The 20,924-nt window shown below is 36.6% G+C and overlaps 2 protein-coding genes and 1 long non-coding RNA gene across 7 annotated transcripts in view; 2 read left to right on the forward strand and 1 right to left on the reverse strand.

The window, feature by feature from the left end:
* LOC101737404 (pseudouridylate synthase RPUSD2) overlaps positions 1–20,924 on the reverse strand; it is a 508,157-nt gene that overhangs the window by 346,738 nt on the left and 140,495 nt on the right. The window lies entirely within an intron of this gene.
* LOC134198731 (uncharacterized) lies at positions 994–3,829 on the forward strand. Its single transcript, XR_009972890.1, has 4 exons — positions 994–2,254; positions 2,322–2,415; positions 2,533–2,601; positions 3,756–3,829. It is a non-coding gene; the product is annotated as an uncharacterized LOC134198731 (long non-coding RNA).
* ICE (protein) lies at positions 12,645–19,354 on the forward strand. 2 transcript variants are annotated; one of them, XM_012692848.4, is made up of 7 exons: positions 12,645–13,056; positions 13,834–13,974; positions 14,584–14,720; positions 16,070–16,242; positions 17,739–17,856; positions 18,053–18,136; positions 18,768–19,354. In XM_012692848.4, exons 1-7 carry the CDS (start codon positions 13,001–13,003, stop codon positions 18,968–18,970), a joined length of 912 nt encoding a protein of 303 aa, XP_012548302.1. In that variant the 5' UTR covers positions 12,645–13,000; the 3' UTR covers positions 18,971–19,354.

Consider the following 20,924-nt stretch of genomic DNA (forward strand, 5'->3'; position numbering starts at 1 on the left):
AAAGCTATATGCCCTAAAAGCCCACACTAATTGGTATCGTGATTTGGTAATCCAAACGCCTACCATTCCCAAGGAGGGTTGACGTCAGGTGCCCGTCGTAAAGCTGTGAGACAAATCAAACAAACATGAATTCATGTGCCGATTCTACCTAGTATAGTGTTATACCTAAGGAAGACTTTGCGACACTGAAGCATTACCGAATTGAATTTTTTCAAAAGCGCTATCTATACAAACTATATTCCTTTTTGTTTCGATTTTATTTTAGGTTTGTATGGGTTTTTAAATATATTTTTTCCATAAAACCTTCGCGTTTATCTACTATCTATGGTTTTCATATTTTGTACTGGGCAAAAACACCAATTACGATTAGAAATGTTGACTTGGATCATAATGGAAAACGTGAATGGTCCTGATTATGTTTCGAATGCCGAAATTCTGTTCTAAAATATAAAAAATATATTCAAATCCGACAAACACGAGTTATCAATAAAATAAAATAATAGTGAGTCATTTTGAAATATGAGTTTGAAGCCTCATTGTTTTGTAATTACTTGGTTTGACTTGAAGGCTGGAAGCATAAGGCGCATGAATATTTTGCAGCAGATGTGGGCACGATACCACTATTAATATGCCTTAACACCAGTAACATACAGGTATATTATTAAATTTAACACTGTTAATGAATACTAAACGAATTCAGATTCTACAATACCACCGTTTATGCTAACTAGTGCAGGATACCTAACTAGTTGACTTTATAACTAATTTCAAGATTATCCTTATAATTGGCAATACAAGGCTTATATGATTTAGATTTTCAGTCTTCAAGATGAATATATCCAAAGCGTGTGCAATTATAACCAAAAAATACCCTGTAAACTTTAACGCGCCCTGTTGCTTATTCTACTAGAACAGTGCAAACGTGGATGAAATTTCCAAGCCAGACTAATAAAATCTTTATTACGTATTATTTATAGACAACATAGCTACCGACCGACACGCAAGATTGTAATTACAATACCATCCTTTACAACTTGCAGTGCAATAATAAACACGAAATTTAACAATTCCTAAATATCTTTCATGAGATCGATTTCAAAGAATTTAAAAGTAAAAAGAATCGAAAATGGCTTACCATATAATCTTTCGGGACAAGGAACAAACAAACAAACACGTGAAACACAAACACGCGAGAATCAACCCTCTCAGGGCGGCGTGCGACTGGCACGACGACTGGCAAAGAACTGCTGGGGCGGGCGGCTTGACGAGGGGCGTTAGGTAGACGACTAGGGAAAGATTACAGGAGGCTTCGTAGAAATCTGTTTTGTTCGGGGAAGCCGAAATTAACGTGGATTCATTGGTGTTGCGAGATGACATGTGCGGAGTAATGAGCCTTTTAGATGATTATCGCGTATATGTTTTCTGATTTTCCTCTGTTGTTGTGGCAATTTACTTTCAGGTTCTGATTTTGGTTGATGAGTATATTATACAGGGCTTATGATTATAAAAGTTCACTGTCAAATCTTTTTTGAAAACTCATCGATTTGATTATATTTTTTAACCTAACGTAATAGCAAATAGTCATAAGGGGTAAATAAACTCTTTTTACATTATACTGAAAACATTTAAATATTTTATTCTTATTTATTTAAATTGATTGCATTTACATGGAAGACATTACATGGAAGACGTGGTGTGGGTAGGCCTCCCACAACATGGACCGATGATCTATTGAGGTTCGCGGGGATGCGCTGGATGCAGGGAGTGCAAGGCCGGTCTTTGTGGCGAGGCTTGGGGGAGGCCTATGTCAGGCAGTGGACGTCTGTGGGCTGATAAGTATGTATGTGTGAAATTGACAGATAGTTAGGCGAAAGGGGATGGATTATGATCGAGGCAGACTGGCATGACGTGAGTCTCTTAAGCAAGAAGTCGCAGGTTCGGTACTGGGTATTCCATTGACTTAAACTGGTAAAAAAGTGTACGTGCGTGTATAGATCAAAAGCAATTGGCAAATCAACAGAGAGATGATAATAAAAGGTTAATTTGTTTTATATTGCTATCAATACGAGATCACAACCCACTTGGTGCAGAGTGGTCACCGGAGCGCATAGAAATCCGACTGTGAATACTACCGCCCACTTTATCCTCACTTTATCTTTATCTTCAAGGTCTTCAAACTGGAGCGAACTGCTTTGCGGCAGAAATAGGCGGATTGGTGGCTATCCGGACAGACCTAGAATATGTCCTAACACAGGTAACATAAATAATTATTAATTTAACAAAATTAAATTTCTAATGGCAGTATTTTTCTGGCTTCAAAGGTAAACAAGGTGAAGAAGTTATTGAAAATTTCTGGAGCGGATCCATTTCAACATAATCTCGGCGCGGTCAATATTGAGGAGCATCAGCTTTCCCGTAAGGGCATGTTCAGTAGAATCGTAGGTCTAGTAAAAGCTTGTTCGTTTTAAGACAGCAAAGGACTGGGATGGAAGGACATACTACATTAGTAACATAAATTTTGTAATTAAATAGGTCCAGTCGTCGTGTCGTCAACGACTTCCAGTGTTGTGACACGTGAGAGAAGAGTGACGGTAAGAGGCGGTAAGAGGGCTTCGGACAAAGTATGTCACCGTACTTCGGCAAACAATTGAAGAACTTATCACTGGTGGTAGGACCTCTTGTGAGTCCGCACGGGTAGGTACCACCACCCCGCCTATTTCTGCCGTGAAGCAGTAATGCGTTTCGGTTTGAAGGGTGGGGTAGCCGTTGTAACTATACTGAGACCTTAGAACTTATATCTCAAGGTGGGTGGCGCATTTACATTGTAGATGTCTATGGGTTCCAGTAACCACTTAACACCAGGTGGGCTGTGAGCTCGTCCAACCATCTAAGCAATAAAAAAAAAAAAACTCGTTTGAGTTCTCATTAAGGTTCAGATGACCACGGGTTTTTCCGGTACGATACTTATGAATGTACTCTTATGTACCTACATCCTGTAACAAAAGATAACAGTAGTGTCAAGTCTCACCTATTTACTACTAAAGTAGCTTTGTAGTATTACAAAATGGCAAAACCCAAATTGGTTTTCTATGAGAAACAATTGAAATATACTTACGGTTTAAAATAATTTCTAAAGTAGATTCCGATTTAAATATGTGTCTAAAATCCCGAGACCTCACGTTTTTTATTTATTTTGTCGCCAATCAGTTTTATTCCGGTGAAATCACGTCCTGTAGTAGAGTAGACGCATCCTAACTCAGGTAATCTAGATTCCGGTTCACGAGTCCCGCGAGATGTCTAGAGTCAGTTGTAACCTCTTCGATGTAAGATCAAAACAAGACGGTCGATATTTAATTAGAAAACTTTGATTTGTACATATTTTATTTGTTTATTGCTTAGTTGGGTGGATGATTTCACGACCCACCTAGTGTTAAGTGATTACCGGAGCCCATAGACATTAACAACGTAAATGGCGCCACCTACCTTGAGATATGAGTTCTTAGGTGTCAGTTTTTACATTCCGTAAATAAAATATCTGATGTTATACGTCAATCTTTTTTACTCTAGACTAGTTAAATAGTAATCGGAAACTAAAATAAATACAAAGTGGAACTCTTAACTGTTTCAAAGCTTATCCTTGATTTCGAAATGAGAGACTGCTCTGAGAGAGAAATAGGCAGGATAACTTTCGTGAGAGATCCCTGCAATCTTAATTCTGCAAATTTAAAAATATTTATGATAATAATTCATTTTAGTGTCGGCTTGCAGAATTTAAGTCTCGACAATCACATCGCTCTATACACCAAACCAGATGGTTCAAATCCACTAGCGTTTCTTTGGTTAGTATCTTTTAGATTTTCATATCTCGTATGTCTATGTTGAATACATTAAGTACGTTGTCAATTCTAAAGGTCGCACGGAGATTCCATAAGGTAATTCCGATCCAAGCCCCAAAAAAAAACCTAAATATACATTCTAATTTCTCAACAGTCTTCTGAATAAACCCAATACATTTTATTTTACAATAAAGAAAATGTAATGGAATTTTCAGTCGAAAGTTCTCAAATCGAAGGCGGCAATATCTCGTATTCGAAAGTTCAGAGCTGAACAAAAAGAAATGGTTCGTGCGAGTTCTTGATTGCAAAGAGAGTTTATAACAAGATCTCCTTAAAGTCTTAAAAATGGATTAAATGTTACCCGGTATGATCAGTTTTATGAACTGTTTTTTTTGTGAAGGTCAGTGCCAGGAATGACTATTGGTTTTATTTTGTTTGTTTTGCGTAGATGGACCCATAGACATAGGACAAATGAACGACACTACCGATAGGATGAAAATAATACGGCCGGGCTATTAGAAACTACTTACAGATGCTAAGGACACAGTCGGGATGCTCGCTACTGTCAAGTATGATTTTTTAAAAAATATTTCAGAATTCTAGGTCGGATTATGGATTTAAGCAGTTAGCCGCAGACATACCGTAAGCAGTCCATCTAAAGAACATACTTTGCATCAAGAGATATTAGATGAAGACCCGTTTTTTGGGTAAATTCCTCATAACTTCCAAAACTATTTTAAGTTGCAACTAAAATTATAGTAAAATTAAACGAAAGGACACAAACAATCCATTTTCAATTTCGTTACATAAATTTTCCTTTAATAAAACTTTGTTACTGTAAACTAATAAGAAGAGGGAACTCGATTTCTTACGAACAACCATTCTTACGAATTCTTCTTCCAACATTCTTACGAAGTGCCCGAGATGAGTAGAAAAAAAAGAGTTCTGAGACGGATTTTAAAAGTATCACGGGCAACATTTTCTGAGACAACTTTTTCATTGGTTACGTTCTGATACGAAGATTCTATATTGAATTATTTTTTCAGTATTAATTCCATTGCTGTCTAAAATCGCTACCATCACTGAAAAAAAATTTGTGTGTGCCGGACCTTTGATCTTCCACCTCATTTCTCAAGGTAACTTTACACCACAGCCGTGAACTTCGTCCGTGCAGGTAATGCAATAAAAAAACCACATATAGACTAGTATTTAGATCTGATGGTATACGTATTAATAATTTTAGAATAAAATAGCAGCACCTCACTTCTTGCTATAAAAGGGGACTAAGGTATTCACCGCTGAATATGCTATGCCACACAGCGATCTATGAGCCTGATAACAGTGTGCTGCGATCGCCAATCGCCATTTAGTGGTGTTTCGGGGAATCACAATACCGCTCGAGTAGTCACTACCATCTTCCCTATCTCGGCCGTGAAGTAGCTATGCAATAACCAAAACTTTGATCTCATGTCTGAAGGCAGATGACGACATTCAAGCTATAATTTGTAAGGATTCCGGTAGCCAACCACTCCGATATGCCCTAATAACTTTACAAGTATACTCTATTAATAGGATTAGGTCGTGTATAAATACAACTATTTATATAACGGGTCTGTCCCATTATCTAATTATCTGGTTACTCTTAGTTTTTGTATTTCTTTGGCATTACCTAAACTGCAAGCTTATGCGTTTAGCTTATGCGCAAGTATATGCGTTTTTAGTGCGAAAAACTAAAAACGCATATACTGGGCTTCAGTATTTTTCGGCGCGCACTGCGGTACCGTAAGTTTCGTGTAGTCGGTGTGATGGAGCTCGATGGGGTTTAGTCGGTAGTCGGTTCTGCGGAGCAAGTGCCTCGCGCGCCTTTTTCAAGGCGTAGTCTCCTGTGAGAAATTTGGGGAGGTGGAGGACCTCGGTCCTTCTCTTCTCCCCTTCTTCCTCTCAAGAGGCGCCGGAGTCCGACATAGCCCGGTCCGTTACCCCCTCGAACGGGTATCAGCAAATGGATTTCCCAGCGTTAAAAAAAAAGGCTTCAGTAATTCAATTTCAGATGCCATAAAACCCTCGTTATACTTCTCAAATAATCGACTGCCTTGAACCTTAGGTAAACCCGGATGATATGAAACTCACAGAAATGGTTCCTGGAAGACTGCAGTTGACGTTTATTGAAATTATGGGACAGTATCTCTGAATTGATCTCGAGTGGATCCTTTCCAATAGAATTTAATATACTGCCATTCAGTTCTGGTTGCTACGAGAGTTTAAATGTTTTTATATTTCAAAGAAATCATCTGTATTGTATGTATTTTGATTTATGACATACATGATATTTATTATGTGGATAAGCTCTATTATATTTTTAGTTTCTTTAAATATTAGGTGCATCGTCACCATATACTTTGTGTGGTTTGTTTGTCACTTGTTTTGGCTTCGAATAACACACATATACACATACATACATGATATACACAATATATCAGTCATGCTTTGTAAATTTGGGAAAAAAACGAAAGTAAAATAACTGTACTATTGACTATTAAAACTGTAAAATGGCTGACACGGATGTCAGCGTGACCTAGAAAACTGTAAGCATTACACCGAAATTTTGAAAAACGAATAGTACATACCCGCGATTATAAGATTGAAGTATTTTAATAGTTTCTACTGAATCATGACAATTAAATATATTTACTGTTGGCAATTAATGCATCTTCAAGAATTGATGTTAGGGGCCCATGATAGCGACTGCCATTTATCTCCTACCAGTCATTCTGAAGCACTCTTGAAAGGAGTCGTCGTACCCCAATTTCTATTTAGACCGTCTATTGCAAAGATGGCCGGTAAGATTTGGTGCCCCACCTTGAATTTCTTTACTTTGCGATATGACACCGAGAACCTTTAAAAGCTCGTTTTGCTTAGCCGTAAATAGAAACTGCCTTTCGATAATTTCAAAAATAGCATATTCTAATTAGTTCCGTGAAGCATATAATTCTAGTTCGACTCCTTGTTGTTTTCGTTGATATAATTCCTTCAGTATGTTTTCTTATTGTTATTGCATTTGATACTGTTCCAACCACGTGTATGTTTGTTTTAATTGCCCTTTTAAACTGTCGTTAAATAATTTTAGTATTTTCTATATTAACGCGTTTTGGTTTCCTTTGGCGATTAATCCATACGTACCAATTTGAACGGCTTACTATAACTTATGTCCTTTAAATGCTTACTGTGTTAAATACCTGATTTATAGCTTCGGTTGTTAACAAAGCAATTGTTTACGTTTAGTACGAAGTTGGGAAGGTTCTTGGAATTCGTGTGATGTTCAACTAAATTCACCAAAGTTGAGTAAACTTGGTGATCAGTTAGTTCCTCTACAATTTAGACCCACTTAGAGAACGAGGTCTCAATTACATTGGAATATCGGGTATGCAACTCTGCAGATGTTGAGGTTGCTGGTAATATCATGTGGGTGGGGTGGTTTTAGTTGGTGCTTCTTTGACACCGGGTCTGATTAGCGAAGACAGTATGTTTGTAAAAGATGTTTGGTATTCGGTATCTAGTCGTATTTTTTTAATTGCTTAGTTGGGTGGACGAGCTCACGGCCTACCTGGTGTTAAGTGGTTACCGGAGCCCATAGACATCTACAATGTAAATGCCGCCACCTACCCTGAGATATGAGATGAAGTTGTCGTGGCCTAAAGGATAAGACGTCCGGTGCATTCGTATCGAGCGATGCACCGGTGTTCGAATCTCGCTGGCGGGTACCAATTTTTCTTATGAAATACGTACTCAACAAATGTTCACGGTCGGCTTCCACGGTGAAGGAATAACATCGTGCAATAAAAATCAAACCCGCAAAATTATAATTTGCGTAATTACTGGTGGTAGGACCTCTTGTGAGTCCGCATGGGTAGGTACCACCGCCCCGCCTATTTCTGCCGTGAAGCAGTAATGCGTTTCGGTTTGAAGGGTGGGGCAGCCGTTGTGACTATACTGAGACCTTAGAACTATATCTCAAGGTGTGTGTCGCATTTACGTTGTAGATGTCTATGGGCTCCAGTAACCACTTAACACCAGGTGGGCTGTGAGCTCGTCCACACATCTAAGCAAAAAATAAAATAAAAATATAAGGTCTAAAGTCTCAGTATAGTTATAATGGCTGCCCCACCCTTCAAACTGAAACGCATTAGTGCTTTACGGCAGAAATAGGCAGGGTGGTGATACCTACCAGTGCGGACTCACAAGAGATCCTACCACCAGTAAACTTCTTACCTCGTCTGCTCCGGCATCTAATCATAGCACATGATAAAATACTTGGGTCTGTTCGAATGTAAAAGGTTTCCTCTTTTTATGTAACCACTCTTTTTTTTTGTAAAATAACACTGCTGTGCTGAACTCAATATCGGTGTAGTCATGAAAATAAAACAATTGAAACTGGAAAAGGTATGGCTCGCTGCTAGCAACCGATGGCGCTACATCCGTTCACACATGTTTTATTTGTTTTTTCGTTGAATAAAACAATAACAAGTGATATGATATTTTCGTGTACAATCAAAAATTAAACGAACCGGCCATGACAGTTCGACACGGGATCACTCAATTGCACGATATCTGACATCGTAACCTGATCGTGTCATTCCGTTAATGCATTTTATCCAGCCCAACCCCGAGGGACCGCATCACAAAGTCAGATGTTCCGACATTAATTAATCAAACGATGCGCCGGCATACTGTGGCTTTGATGTGCATCTCTGAAACCGGCTGTGGATCCGTGTGCCAAATTAATTTCAAGGATTGACGAGACGCGGTAATGAAATTTCCGGATTTGTAGACTTTACGATTACTATACCTATCTATCTATATAAATAAAAATAAATTGCTGTTCTTTAGTCTCGCTAAAACTCGAGAACGGCTGGACCGATTTGGCTAATTTTGGTCTTGAATTATTTGTGGAAGTCCAGAGAAGGTTTAAAAGGTAGATAAATATGAAAATGCTCGGAATTAAATAAAAATAACAATTTTGTTTTCTCTTTGATGTGTCCCCCGTCGGACGGATTCCTTTTGTTTGTTTTAACTTTATTTTATACAAAAGTTTAGGTATTTTATTTATCGATTGAGACACTACGAAGTCTGCCGGGTCAGCAGACCCAATACCACATTAGTTATTGGCTCTGCATTGGCTACTTAAACTAAAGAGGTAAATACTTAATTAGATGGGCAATTATATATTCATAGAGTCAAAATAAGAATATAGTATAACAACAACGGATTAGTTAGCCATCTTTAATCAAACTGACATAGTTTTTGCTTACTGGTTTTTTTTTTCTTCCGAAGTCGGGAACTAGGCGAGCTTTGCGCTCAATTTATTGACATCATCGTTCGCCCCACCAAAGGCAAAAGTTGCATAAAAAACACTTGTAATCAAATTTGAAGCTATTCAACTTATAAACATAAAATCTCTCTTTACTTTGAGAAGTTAAATAATGTATGTTGAAATGTTTTAATATATATAATGATTAGTTTTTTTTAGAGTAGTATTTCATTTTTTGCTTAATATCTGTTGACGAGCTTTAGTGCCCTTAATAACAAGTGGAAACAGCTTTTGTTACCTGTCCAAAAAAATGTCAATAACAGAACAAAAGAGAAAATGTAATTTATTACATTTACAAATGCAAACCGAAACTTGAGGTGTCAGACGATAGCGCTCACAACACGCCTTATCACTTACTATCGCTTTATAATATATTTTCATAATTAAATAGAGAGAGAGAGAGAATACACTTTATTGCACACCAACACAATTTACATTTAAAAAAAAAAACAGTCAAAAACCACATATGTACAATAGGCGGTCTTATCGCTAAAAGCGATCTCTTCCAGACAACCGTCTAATTTACAGAAATTCTGTAAAATATAAAAAATATAGCAGGTATGTAGCGGTGTACCATATACAATACATTATTATAGAAAATATATACATATAATAAACAGATATATACCGTTTACATAATATAATATATACCAATATACATACTTACATACAATACATACTAATATACTTACACACACATAATAAATCAACAGTATGGAAATGATAAATGATAATGATATTTAAATGAATAAATATTACTTAATGATAGAACGTCCTATGATCCTGCAAGGGTAGTAGCTTACTGCCTATTTCTGTAGCGAAGCAGTCATCCAGTTTGAAGCATAGGACCACTGCTACTACAATACAATTGAGATCTTATAATACTCCTGAATTATATAATATTAACAATATAATATTACACAATGATAATCAACTATGCTGTTGTATCATTGTGTAATACTTGCATATTGCATAATTCCGCTGCCATAATTTACAATGACGCAATATTATCAATTTAAATTTCAAATACTTCAAGAATTCTTCTCCCAACAGTTCTCATTAGATTTCGATTCGGTCTAGATGGGGGTTTTCTGTTTTCTGTTTTCACGATTTTCATATTTTTATTATCCTTTATCAATTTACATTTCTTCTCATAGGTTATTATTATTATTTCATTGCTTTGGTGGGTGGACGAGCCCACGGCCCACCTGGTGTTAAGTGGTTACCGGAGCCCATAGACATCTACAAGGTAAATGCCGCCACCTACATAGAGATATTAGTTTATGGTGTCAGTATACTTACAACGAATTTAGTTAACTGTAGAACCCAGTATAGTTACTCTGCTAAAAAGCAATGCTACTCATTTCTATTGCAGAAGTATTAAAGTTTAAATTTATAATCTATAGTTATAGGACTGAGTTTAGGTTGCCTATAAGATGAGACCGGATTTAATTAATACATTTTAGAAGAGATACTGTCCGTGTCGCAAATATACAGGCTGTTATTGTCAATTTATAATATTATACGTATTTATACTACATTATTAATTAATCGTAAACAATTCGTGATAGTAAAAAAGTCGTCGTGGCCTAAAAGATAAGACGTCCGGTGCATTCGTGTTGAGCGATGCACCGGTGTTCGAATCCCAGGCGGGTACCAATTTTTCTGATGAAATACGTACTCAACAAATTTTTACGATTGACTTCCACGGTGAAGGAATAACATCGTGTAATAAAAATCAAATCAATTTTAGTTTGCGTAATTACTGGTGGTAGGACCTCTTGTGAGTCCGCGCGGGTAGGTACCACCACCCTGCCTATTTCTGCCGTGAAGCAGTAATGCGTTTCGGTTTGAAGGGTGGGGCAGCCGTTGTAGCTATACTGAGACCTTAGAACTTATATCTCAAGATGGGTGGCGCATTTACGTTGTAGATGTCTATGGGCTCCAGTAACCAATTAACACCAGGTGGGCTGTAAGCTCGTCCACCCATCTAAGAAAAAAGAAAAAATAGGTACGGATTTAGTTTAAAATATTGGTATTCTCTCCCTCTACTATGACCACCGATGTCAGTTTTGCTAACAAATTAAAAAAAAAAAGTATTACTGTCTGAAATAAAATATTTGCATCACATGTGTTAGCAGCGGGATGATGCAACAAAATATTACACAACGAAGTACAATTATGCAATGAGGAATATTAATATTACTGCCAATTTATTACGCAATTGCAAAAGCATTTTCGAAGCGTCATTTCATATTTATTGTGGTAGGACCTCTTGTGAGTCCGCGCGGGTGGTTACCACCACCCTGCCTATTTCTGCCGTGAAGCAATAATGCGTTTCGGATGGAGGGTGGGGCAGCCGCTGTAACATACTTGAGACCTTAGAACTTATATCTCAAGATGGGTGGCGCATTTACGTTGTGGATGTCTATGGGCTCCAGTAACCACTTAACACCAGGTGGGCTGTGAGCTCGTCCACCTATCTAAGCAAATAAAAATTAAAAAAACAAACATATTTATTTTATTATTATGCAAATTTCTAATAAAGATTCACTGGTTTAATGTTTGATCCTTGTTCAATAGTTATCCCACCCTTTTGGTCGTCCGTATATTTTTCTAAAGAGCACCATTTTTTGATGTTTCGTCATACAGTACCTTTGAGGAGTTCTTCGTTGTTATCAAACGCTCTTTCGTCTGCTTTGGCGTCGTTTATTTGGGAATTTTAATTGAATAGAGTAAATTTGGTAAAAAATCTTATTTTTGGTAAGGACTTTTATGAGTATGTACGTGTAAGTGCCTCAAAACCGATCAGTTACTTCGGTTCGTAGCGTGAGACTTTTACATAATACAGTTGAAACTTTGGCTACATTCCTATCACATTTAAAGATCATTAATACATGTACCTGGATTTATCCCATTATAGACCATCATTATAATCATAGCTTTTGTAAATATATCCTATACGTTTATCCATATCCCCATAATACCCATCAAAATTCTTCATTTGACACTCCTCCGGTGAATTTTCTTTCAGTCTTCCCAATAATAAACCTATTTATTACTACTTTGCTAAATAGTCACGTGTATTATTTTTAAACTCCCCATCCTTTCCTTCATATGCTTGATATATTACTTAATTGTTACTCCTAATTCTTGGAAGTTCTATATAGATATTGTATTTGCCGATTCAATAATTTTATGACATCAACTTTCAGCTTTACATACTAATGGCAAATATATTTTGTCAGTGAACTCCTCACATAAAATAACGTATGAATACTGATAAATAAAAAAATAAAATCTATTTATTTTGAATTTAAATTTCATAAAACAGGAAAAAACAAAAAAAAATATTAAGTGTTTATAGCATTATCTTTTACAGTAACACCCACACATGCATAATCGATAACGGCTTATCAAAATCGATAATACGTAAGTACGTAAGAGATTCAGCGGGTTGCGAAACATGAGCGTTTGAATCCAGACATAAATACGAGTTGTCTAAAAATTTTGAGTCATTCGTAACGGGAGCATCGTAATAACAGTCACGTGTAAAAATAATAATTTGTATTTGATTTACATTGTAGCTTCAATTGTAACTTATAATTTGTTAATTGTGTTAATAGCAACTATATTGCAATAATATTTTCAGTACGATTGAGTGAATTCGTATTGTGATTTCTAAGAGTGAATTACGCCTGCTTGTCAACAAGAAACTTTAATGCGAAATTGAAAATTTTGTGGATAGCTTCATTATCGACAATCATACTTAAGCCGTTGTATTTGAACATTTAAAATGGAGGAGACTTCGAACGATTTCAAAATTTTCAACGCGAACCCATCCAATTCGAGGTTAGTTTGTATTAATTGTTTTATTTTTAAACTAATATTTTCAATATGGCGTGTTGTTGACCGCTATTACTGATAACAACGTATACAAGGACAATATATTTAGTAGTATGTTATTCTTTCCCAGTTTTTTTTTCTACATTTATCATGTTCAACTATTGTACCTGCAGGTAAATTGCATGAGAATTATTGCCGCATGCAATCATCATCTGGAGTGGTTCTCCCATGTATCGTAATATGATTATGTTTATTAAAATTCAGGTTTACACTCCTTAACACGTTGACCTGGCGCCTGGATTGCCTAACTTTGCCTTCTATTATTTTTAATGTAGGTATTAGTATTTTAGGTCACTTAGAAATACAATTCATTCTCAGTATCTTCGGATTCGTCTTTTTTAGACTCTACTACATGTTCCGGCGTCTTAGTAACAGAAATCGATATAATTACTTGAGTGCCTCGCGTAGGACACTGGTGACCTACCTGTCAGTCAAAGGGTTAATAGTAGAAACCGGATTGACGACACCGATAATCTTGTCATTGATACTAACGTAAGCTCGCAAATCTTCGATGACAAGATGTGTTCAAGATACCAATGTAGCAAGTTCATTTTCACCATTTTCTATTCTGGTTGGTTATTGATCAAAGGTTTTTTTTCTTATATGACTTTGTTTTGAATGACCGTTAGTAAGGTACAGATATTCAACCTCCTGCATACAGTAATACGTTCTAAATATACATCTATGATGCTAGTACCCTGACGTTATTTTCTTTTGTTTCAGCAATAAAGAAGTCATGGATAACTCAGAAGAGACGCAACCGACAGTGAGTTTTGACCCGGAATCAGTGTATTACAATATGTCCGGAGATAAATACTTGATTATCTTCAATCATTACACCTTCAAGAAAACCAAATACTTTCAGTAAGTTTGAGAAATTTTTATTAAGCATTACTAACTCGGTGTTTTAAACTTTTTATATATCTGGTAAATATTTTCTTCCTTTCTTCTTACACTCAATGGTACGGTTGAGTTGTTCATTAGTTGTATCTTGTAAATGCAAAATGAATATCACACATTTGACTCAAATTTTGACTAAAATTATGTATACTCTTTATGAATATTCCCTTTCAGCTCTCACGAGATAAAGTGAAAATTATAAAACTACATACGCGAAACGATATTAACTTGTTTTTTTTTTTAAATATTTGCGTTCATTTCGAACATAATGCTAGTTTGATTTTTGTCATGACATCCTCCTTGCGTCGTATTCCTCATTACTGAGGGTCGTGACCACCCTTTTGTATCACCTTCGCACGCACGATCTTTCTCCATCCATTCTTGTCTCTGGCGGTGTGGAGGGCGTTGTGAAACGTGGAATCAAGAGCGGTGCGAATCTGGTCGGACCAACGTATTGGGCTGCGCCCCCGAGGTCTTTTCCCATCTACCTTACCAGTCACGACATAAGTAATGTTTAAATAGTCTTCCATTATGTTGTTTGTAACTACATATTTTGATTATTTAAATTCGCAGATATAAACAGCCCTCGACAAGGAACGGTACATTTGAAGATGTTAAAAGTTTAAAGGATTTATTCGAAGGTCTATCTTACAATGTTACAACTTACACCGATCTTATCTATGAAGATATTTTAAATAGAGTTGCTGAATGTGAGTAACTTATTGGTTTATATCAAACGTCATTTGCCCATAGGCTTCACTGTTATATGTAATAAAATGTGTATCTAGGTGTTTTAAGGTGAGTGGCGCATTTACGTCGTAGATGTCTATGGGCTCCAGTAACCACTTAACATCAAGTGGGCTGTGACGTCGTCCACCCACCTTAGCAATAAAAAAAAATCTAGACACAGCGTTCAGAATCTCGAAAGCTCATGAAATACCAATTCAGTTTATTGCTTATATGTACACTGAGACGTCAGAACTCATATCTCAATATCTCAAGGTGGGTGGCGGCATTTACATCGTAGATGTCTACGGGTAACCACTTAAAACTAGATGGGCTGTGAGATCGTCCACCCATCTATGCAATAAATAAATAAATAAGATTGTAGTTAGATGGTTCTTAAAGAGTTGGTTTATTTATTTGTGTATTACGTGAATGGGGGAACGAGTTCACAGCCACCTGGTGTTAAGTGCTTACCGGAACCCATAGACATAAAAATATGAAAGCCGCCACTTACCTTCAGACAGACACCAGGTCGTCATTCCAATTAAATTAATATAACGGCTATATCTCCTTCAAACCGAAATGAATGACTGCTTCGCAGCAGATATATGCAGGATAGTGGTAACGATCCGTGTAAGCTCTTAACAGACCCTATCATCAGTGAATACCGATTAGGGATCTCAGTACTCTGTTGTAATATACAGAGATCGCTGCTGTCTATTCGCCAATGAGAGTCCCTGGTCGCCTTTTAAGATACCCACGAGAAGATAGGTAGCTGCTATTTTAAGCAACACCACGCAACGTGCTTCTTAAAAAAAGATGTGTGGTGTGTGTGCGAAGTTCCTTATTATAAAAATATTAATTTTAAGTTCTGTTCGAGGTATAAAGAAAATAAAACTGGAGGTTTCGCAACAACCCACGGTCATTCGGTAACGTGTGAACTAATTGTGGTACACTTCATTCACGGTTGTTTGCATAAGAGTTAGTGTATTGCGCAAACAAACGCTCTGAGATCATGGTCAATGAATGATAAAAAATGTTATTTTTTGTACGCTATTACAAAGTTAAGTCGTACACTGTGTGCATTACTAATTTTTACGTTATTACAAAGATAAGTCGTACACTGTGCGCATTACTAATAAAAATCTTACGTTACGGACGTTTTTTCTCGGTTAGGGTACCCTTCCGCATCGTCCCATAAGGAACTTCGTTCCAAAAACCTTTAGCAATGAATCTACTTCTTACCGTGCTAGTGTGGTTCGCATACAACCACAAGCTGGAGTCGATTACTATACCTGAAATTGAAAAAGAAAATCTTTTATTTTGGTTCTAGTTTGCAAGCGCGATCATAGCAAGACCTCATGTGTTATTGTGACGATCCTGACACATGGCGATAGCGGCGAAGTATTCGCTGCCGACCAACCATACAAGATCAGCGACCTCACTAATATGATTGAGAATGCTCATCACACGCTAGTCGGCAAGCCTAAGATCTTTTTTATTCAGGTAAAATCAGCTTTCGTTAGTTTCACGACACTGCTAGAATGACTATTGCCTCAACTGGATGGTTTTGTCCACGGTCCACTTATTGTTACTTAACTACACAGACATCGTTAAATACTGGAAATACTTATAAAACCTAAACATAAGGCCGAAGACCTAATTATATTGTACTATCTATACGCAGCAAAAGTCAATAGATGTTCAGGATTGACTTCCACGGTGAAGGAATAACATCGTGTAATAAAAATCAAACCCGCAAAATTATAATTTGCGTAATTACTGGTGGTAGGATCTCTTGTGAGTCCGCACGGGTAGGTACCACCGCCCTGCCTATTTCTGCCGTGACGCAGTAATGCGTTTCGGTTTGAAGGGTGGGGCAGCCGTTGTAACTACATTGAGACCTTAGAACTTATGTCTCAAGGTGGGTGGCGCATTTACGTTGTAGATGTCTATGGGCTCCAGTAACCACTTAACACCAGGTGGGCTGTGAGCTCGTCCACCCACCCGTAATTTACAATACATAATACATCCCATATATATTATTGATAAATATGTGCCTACATACATCTATATATACATACATACATAAATACGTACATACTATTTGCGTATAGTTACAGTGCTATGTAAATATTAAGGATAAATAGATAGGATGTACTGTCCCGCACAGATAGATACCAACCTACAATAGTATACTAGGAGGGATCAAAAAGTAGTGAGAACGACATACTCCTTGGTAAGAAAAAAAAATACTGGCAGGCATAGCTCAGAGATACATATTTGTAACATTAATAAATAAATAAATCTTCGATTCTCTTTTGTTCTTTTTTCTGAATGTAGTCATTTGTTTGCTTCGCGTTCTCGAAAATGGAGAAAAATGAAGTGCGAGCCGTTATTAAATACCTCTGTTTAAAAAAGTTAACGACGCAGGAAAAGCGCTTGACTCGGTGTGTAGAGAGAGAGAGAGAGAGTCGGAGACTATGTAGATAAATAAATTATCAAGTTATCAATAGTCATTATATTCCATCTCATTTTCACTACTTTTTGATCCTCCAAGTAGTACATCCTACCAACAACGTCTTTTATATAATTTTTATTAATCAATGTTATTGGTTAATCTTCGGTTCGTGAACACGTGTTAGGGAAAAAAAGATGAGTGGTAACCTCAGCACACTCATATCGTTCAATACATCGGAAATTTTCTTCTATAGGGTACATGCACAGTTTTCAGTCACTTATTTACCATGACAGAATAAGAGGGGCGAACAAGCTCTGTAGCTTATTCGTATTAAGCTCTTATTAAAGTCCTTCGTAGAATAAATACCGCCTTTCAATCCGAAACGATAATTATACTTTCTTCGAAACCCCCAATATTTGGGGGTAGAAGAACAAAGCATCGAATGACGCGAATTCACCTTGGTATCAAAGTTTTTGTACACCTATCTATCTGGTAATAATTAATTGTATATTTTTATGGTAATATTTCGGGCATTTTCTAGGCATGCCGTGGTCCCTTTATGGATGAGGGCAGAACAGTGGTGCTGGATGGTGAAAGCAGGGGCGTCTTACGCCTTCCAACGCATTCGGACTTCCTCTTCTTACATTCTTCTGTTGACGGTACTTTCGAACTATTTTTCTATCGATATATGCAACTTACTTAATTCTAATTTGTCATAATTAGATTTTGTAACCCATTGATGCATTCCCAAAGTCCTTTTTTTACCATGCATCCGAATATGTATTTATTTTTAGTGAATCAAATTTTACATAATCCTGTTTTTAATTTGCTGATCATACTTTTTTATTTTCACAGAGCTTGTGACTCGTGTTCCAGTGCTTAGTACAATTTCGAGATTATTTGCTGTATTTTCATTTAAAAAACTCAGAAAAAGAAGAGGTGTGACAAGCAAAAACATTTTTTATTTCATTTGTCTCATTACTTTTTAACTGATTTAATTACTACTAGTAATCTCATTATTTCCTTTATTGTTATCCCGTGCGGGTAGGTATAATTTCCTGTCTATTTGAGCTCGAACCATTCGTTGATTCCACTTTGAAGCGTGCGACAGCCATTGTATAATGCATTAAGGACTTATTATTGGGAATCTGTCCTCGTGTCTCACGGTAGGTGATAATAATCGTCATGTCCACGATTTATTCACTCCAATAACCAAATTTTAATACTAAATTTATTTAATGTTAGCTTATTACTGAGAATGCAGAGTTTACCTGTCATTAAATACACGTGCTAAGCGTCTTTTTTTACTCTTTTCATAATACTTGTATCGTGAAGTTATCGTGCTTCATTGAAAACACAATGTAAATAAAGTACTTAAGATCCGGGGGAAAGTTGTTCGGTCCATCTAATGCAAATATGTCCTAGAGCCTTATATCATGAAATGACAAGAATGAATGGGATAGTTTTGAATTGCGGCCTACCAGTGCGGGTTCCTAATGCAACCTATTACCGGAAAGGAACACGATAAACATTCCACATTAAGATCTAATATTAAGTATGTCTGTTTCAGGTTATCTTTCCTACCGTGATTCAAGAGGATCGTGGCTAATCCAGACACTGTGCGAAATCATTAGAAAGAATCACAAGGAAATCGATCTACTGCATATGATCACGATGGTGAACAAAAGCATTGCATATGCGAAGAGTACGTACGTAAAGCAGATGACCGAAACTAGGTTTACTTTAACTAAGTTATTTATGTTTGAAAAGTAGATGGTCTCGTGATTATTCCTATAATTTTCTTAAGCGAATTGTTCTATCGAAATATATCCAGTGGAAACGGATAAGTCTGAGGTGCATTTACTAGTTTATAATGCCAATAATTTTTCAAACATTGTTAATTTACATTTTAAGCCACTATTTCGTAGTAGTAATCTAATAATCTTAACTTTTTTGGGTCGCATAATGTTAGTTGTGGACAAATATTGTATTTATATAACTGACATGTCCTTCTTCACCGACGTTTGAAAATAGTTCTGTTTGATAAGGGCATTCTACATGTTTTGTAATCATTATTTTTAGTGATTTACAAAGTGTTACCTGTTAATTTTGATATAATAAAATATACTGTATTAAATAAAAGTTCATCATGTTGTACATTATTCTATTATTTGTCCTTCTAGGCAACTCCAATTTAAATTTGGAAAAAATAATTCAAGTATGTATAGCTTTTGTTTTTGTAACATCATCCGTGTGAATGTAGGCAGTGACTTAGCTTTGCTCCTGGCATCGCTGACGTCGATAAACGTCGGTAATAACTCACCATCAGGTGTGCTGTATACTCTTTTGCCTACCGGGACAAAAGAAAAAAAAAGTAACTTAACTCTCACCCTTTTGTCAACATAAGCACCTGATTTCTTCCAGAGGGAATCGGTTCGCTTAGAAGCTCTGAGTCAACGGAAGGATTTTCATTCTTTCTATGATTTGTATCGTATGTTCTAAGGGGAATACTCTGAAATAGTCTTTGAAATGATCTCATCCTCACCTTCTGCACCGGCCTGTCTCATCTGAGTATTATTGCTCAAAACCTCTACGCTCATTAGCATTGCGTTTGGAGAGAACATGCCAAATGCTATGCTAAATGCTATTCCAAAATTTAACGAACTACCCTATCGTCTCCAAACGAGGCTTAAAAGAGTCGTGGGCAATAAACAGCGACTTATTAGAAGACAATTAAATCTTTGGCCTTATTACCTATGGCCTCATATTTCTCGAAATTAATTAAAAAAAGGTGGTCTGTCTGTCGAAATACAGTTATATGAAAGAATTAACCTTTAAAAGTGCCAAGAAAATTACACCACAAAAAAAAAACAAACAGCAAAGTTACGTGAAACAAAATATAAAACTCCAAGCAATATTTCTTCGTAAGCAATCGAAGGGTCCATTAAAGGCTCAGAGGGAGGCTTATTTCGGCCAAATTCAGGCGTATACTTACCTCTTTGGTTCGATGCCATTCTCACTTGCTTATAGTTTCGACGGGTTACACATTACGGGTCGAGTGAGAAGTTTCTAGAATAACTGATTCCGAGACATTATGTTGTTGGTTGATTAATGTCACTTTTGTTTTATACTCAAAAGCCTAATGCTACGAACTCCCAGTGGTAATATATGAGCTTAGTATTGAAATAATAAGAAAATACTTTACCGTCCTTTTCTTCTTTTTTGTCAACGAGTTTGATGTAATATTTTTCAAAGATAATGAATCATAGACGTGTAAATGAATATTGTTGTCTTAATTTTTTTAATGCTTTAATATATTTTTATTGCGTAGATGGGTGAATAAGCTCACGGCCCATCTGACGTTAAGTGGTTAAACGAGATCACAAGCATCACAATGTCAATGTGAATGATATAATATAATGAGTAGTTCAAGCGCAGAAATACGTATGGTATGTTTATTTGCATCTTTACAATCTCCAGTTCGATGAAACCAGAATAGACCCTCAAGGCCACCAGTAAATAGGTAGTAACGTTACAATACGCCCACAATTTGAAATTATGCAAATAGTATTTTTATACTGGTTTGGTAATTTTTTTTTATTGCTTAGGTGGGCGAACGAGCTCACAGCCTACCTGGTGTTAAGTGGTTACTAGAGCCCATAGACATCCACAACGTAAATGCGTCACCCACCTTGAGATATAAGTTCTAAGATCTCAGTATAGTTAT

The sequence above is a fragment of the Bombyx mori genome, chromosome 4, assembly GCF_030269925.1.
Source record: "Bombyx mori chromosome 4, ASM3026992v2".
Lineage (NCBI taxonomy): Eukaryota > Metazoa > Arthropoda > Insecta > Lepidoptera > Bombycidae > Bombyx > Bombyx mori.

Excerpts from the sequence above, each read along its gene's own strand:
- ICE (XM_012692848.4), top strand. The coding sequence starts at position 13,001 with ATGGAGGAGACTTCGAACGATTTCAAAATTTTCAACGCGAACCCATCC. Across the intron at positions 14,721-16,069 it reads TTTAAATAGAGTTGCTGAAT|TTTGCAAGCGCGATCATAGC; the intron begins GTGAGTAACTTA and ends TTTTGGTTCTAG. Across the intron at positions 18,137-18,767 it reads AAAACTCAGAAAAAGAAGAG|GTTATCTTTCCTACCGTGAT; the intron begins GTGTGACAAGCA and ends TGTCTGTTTCAG.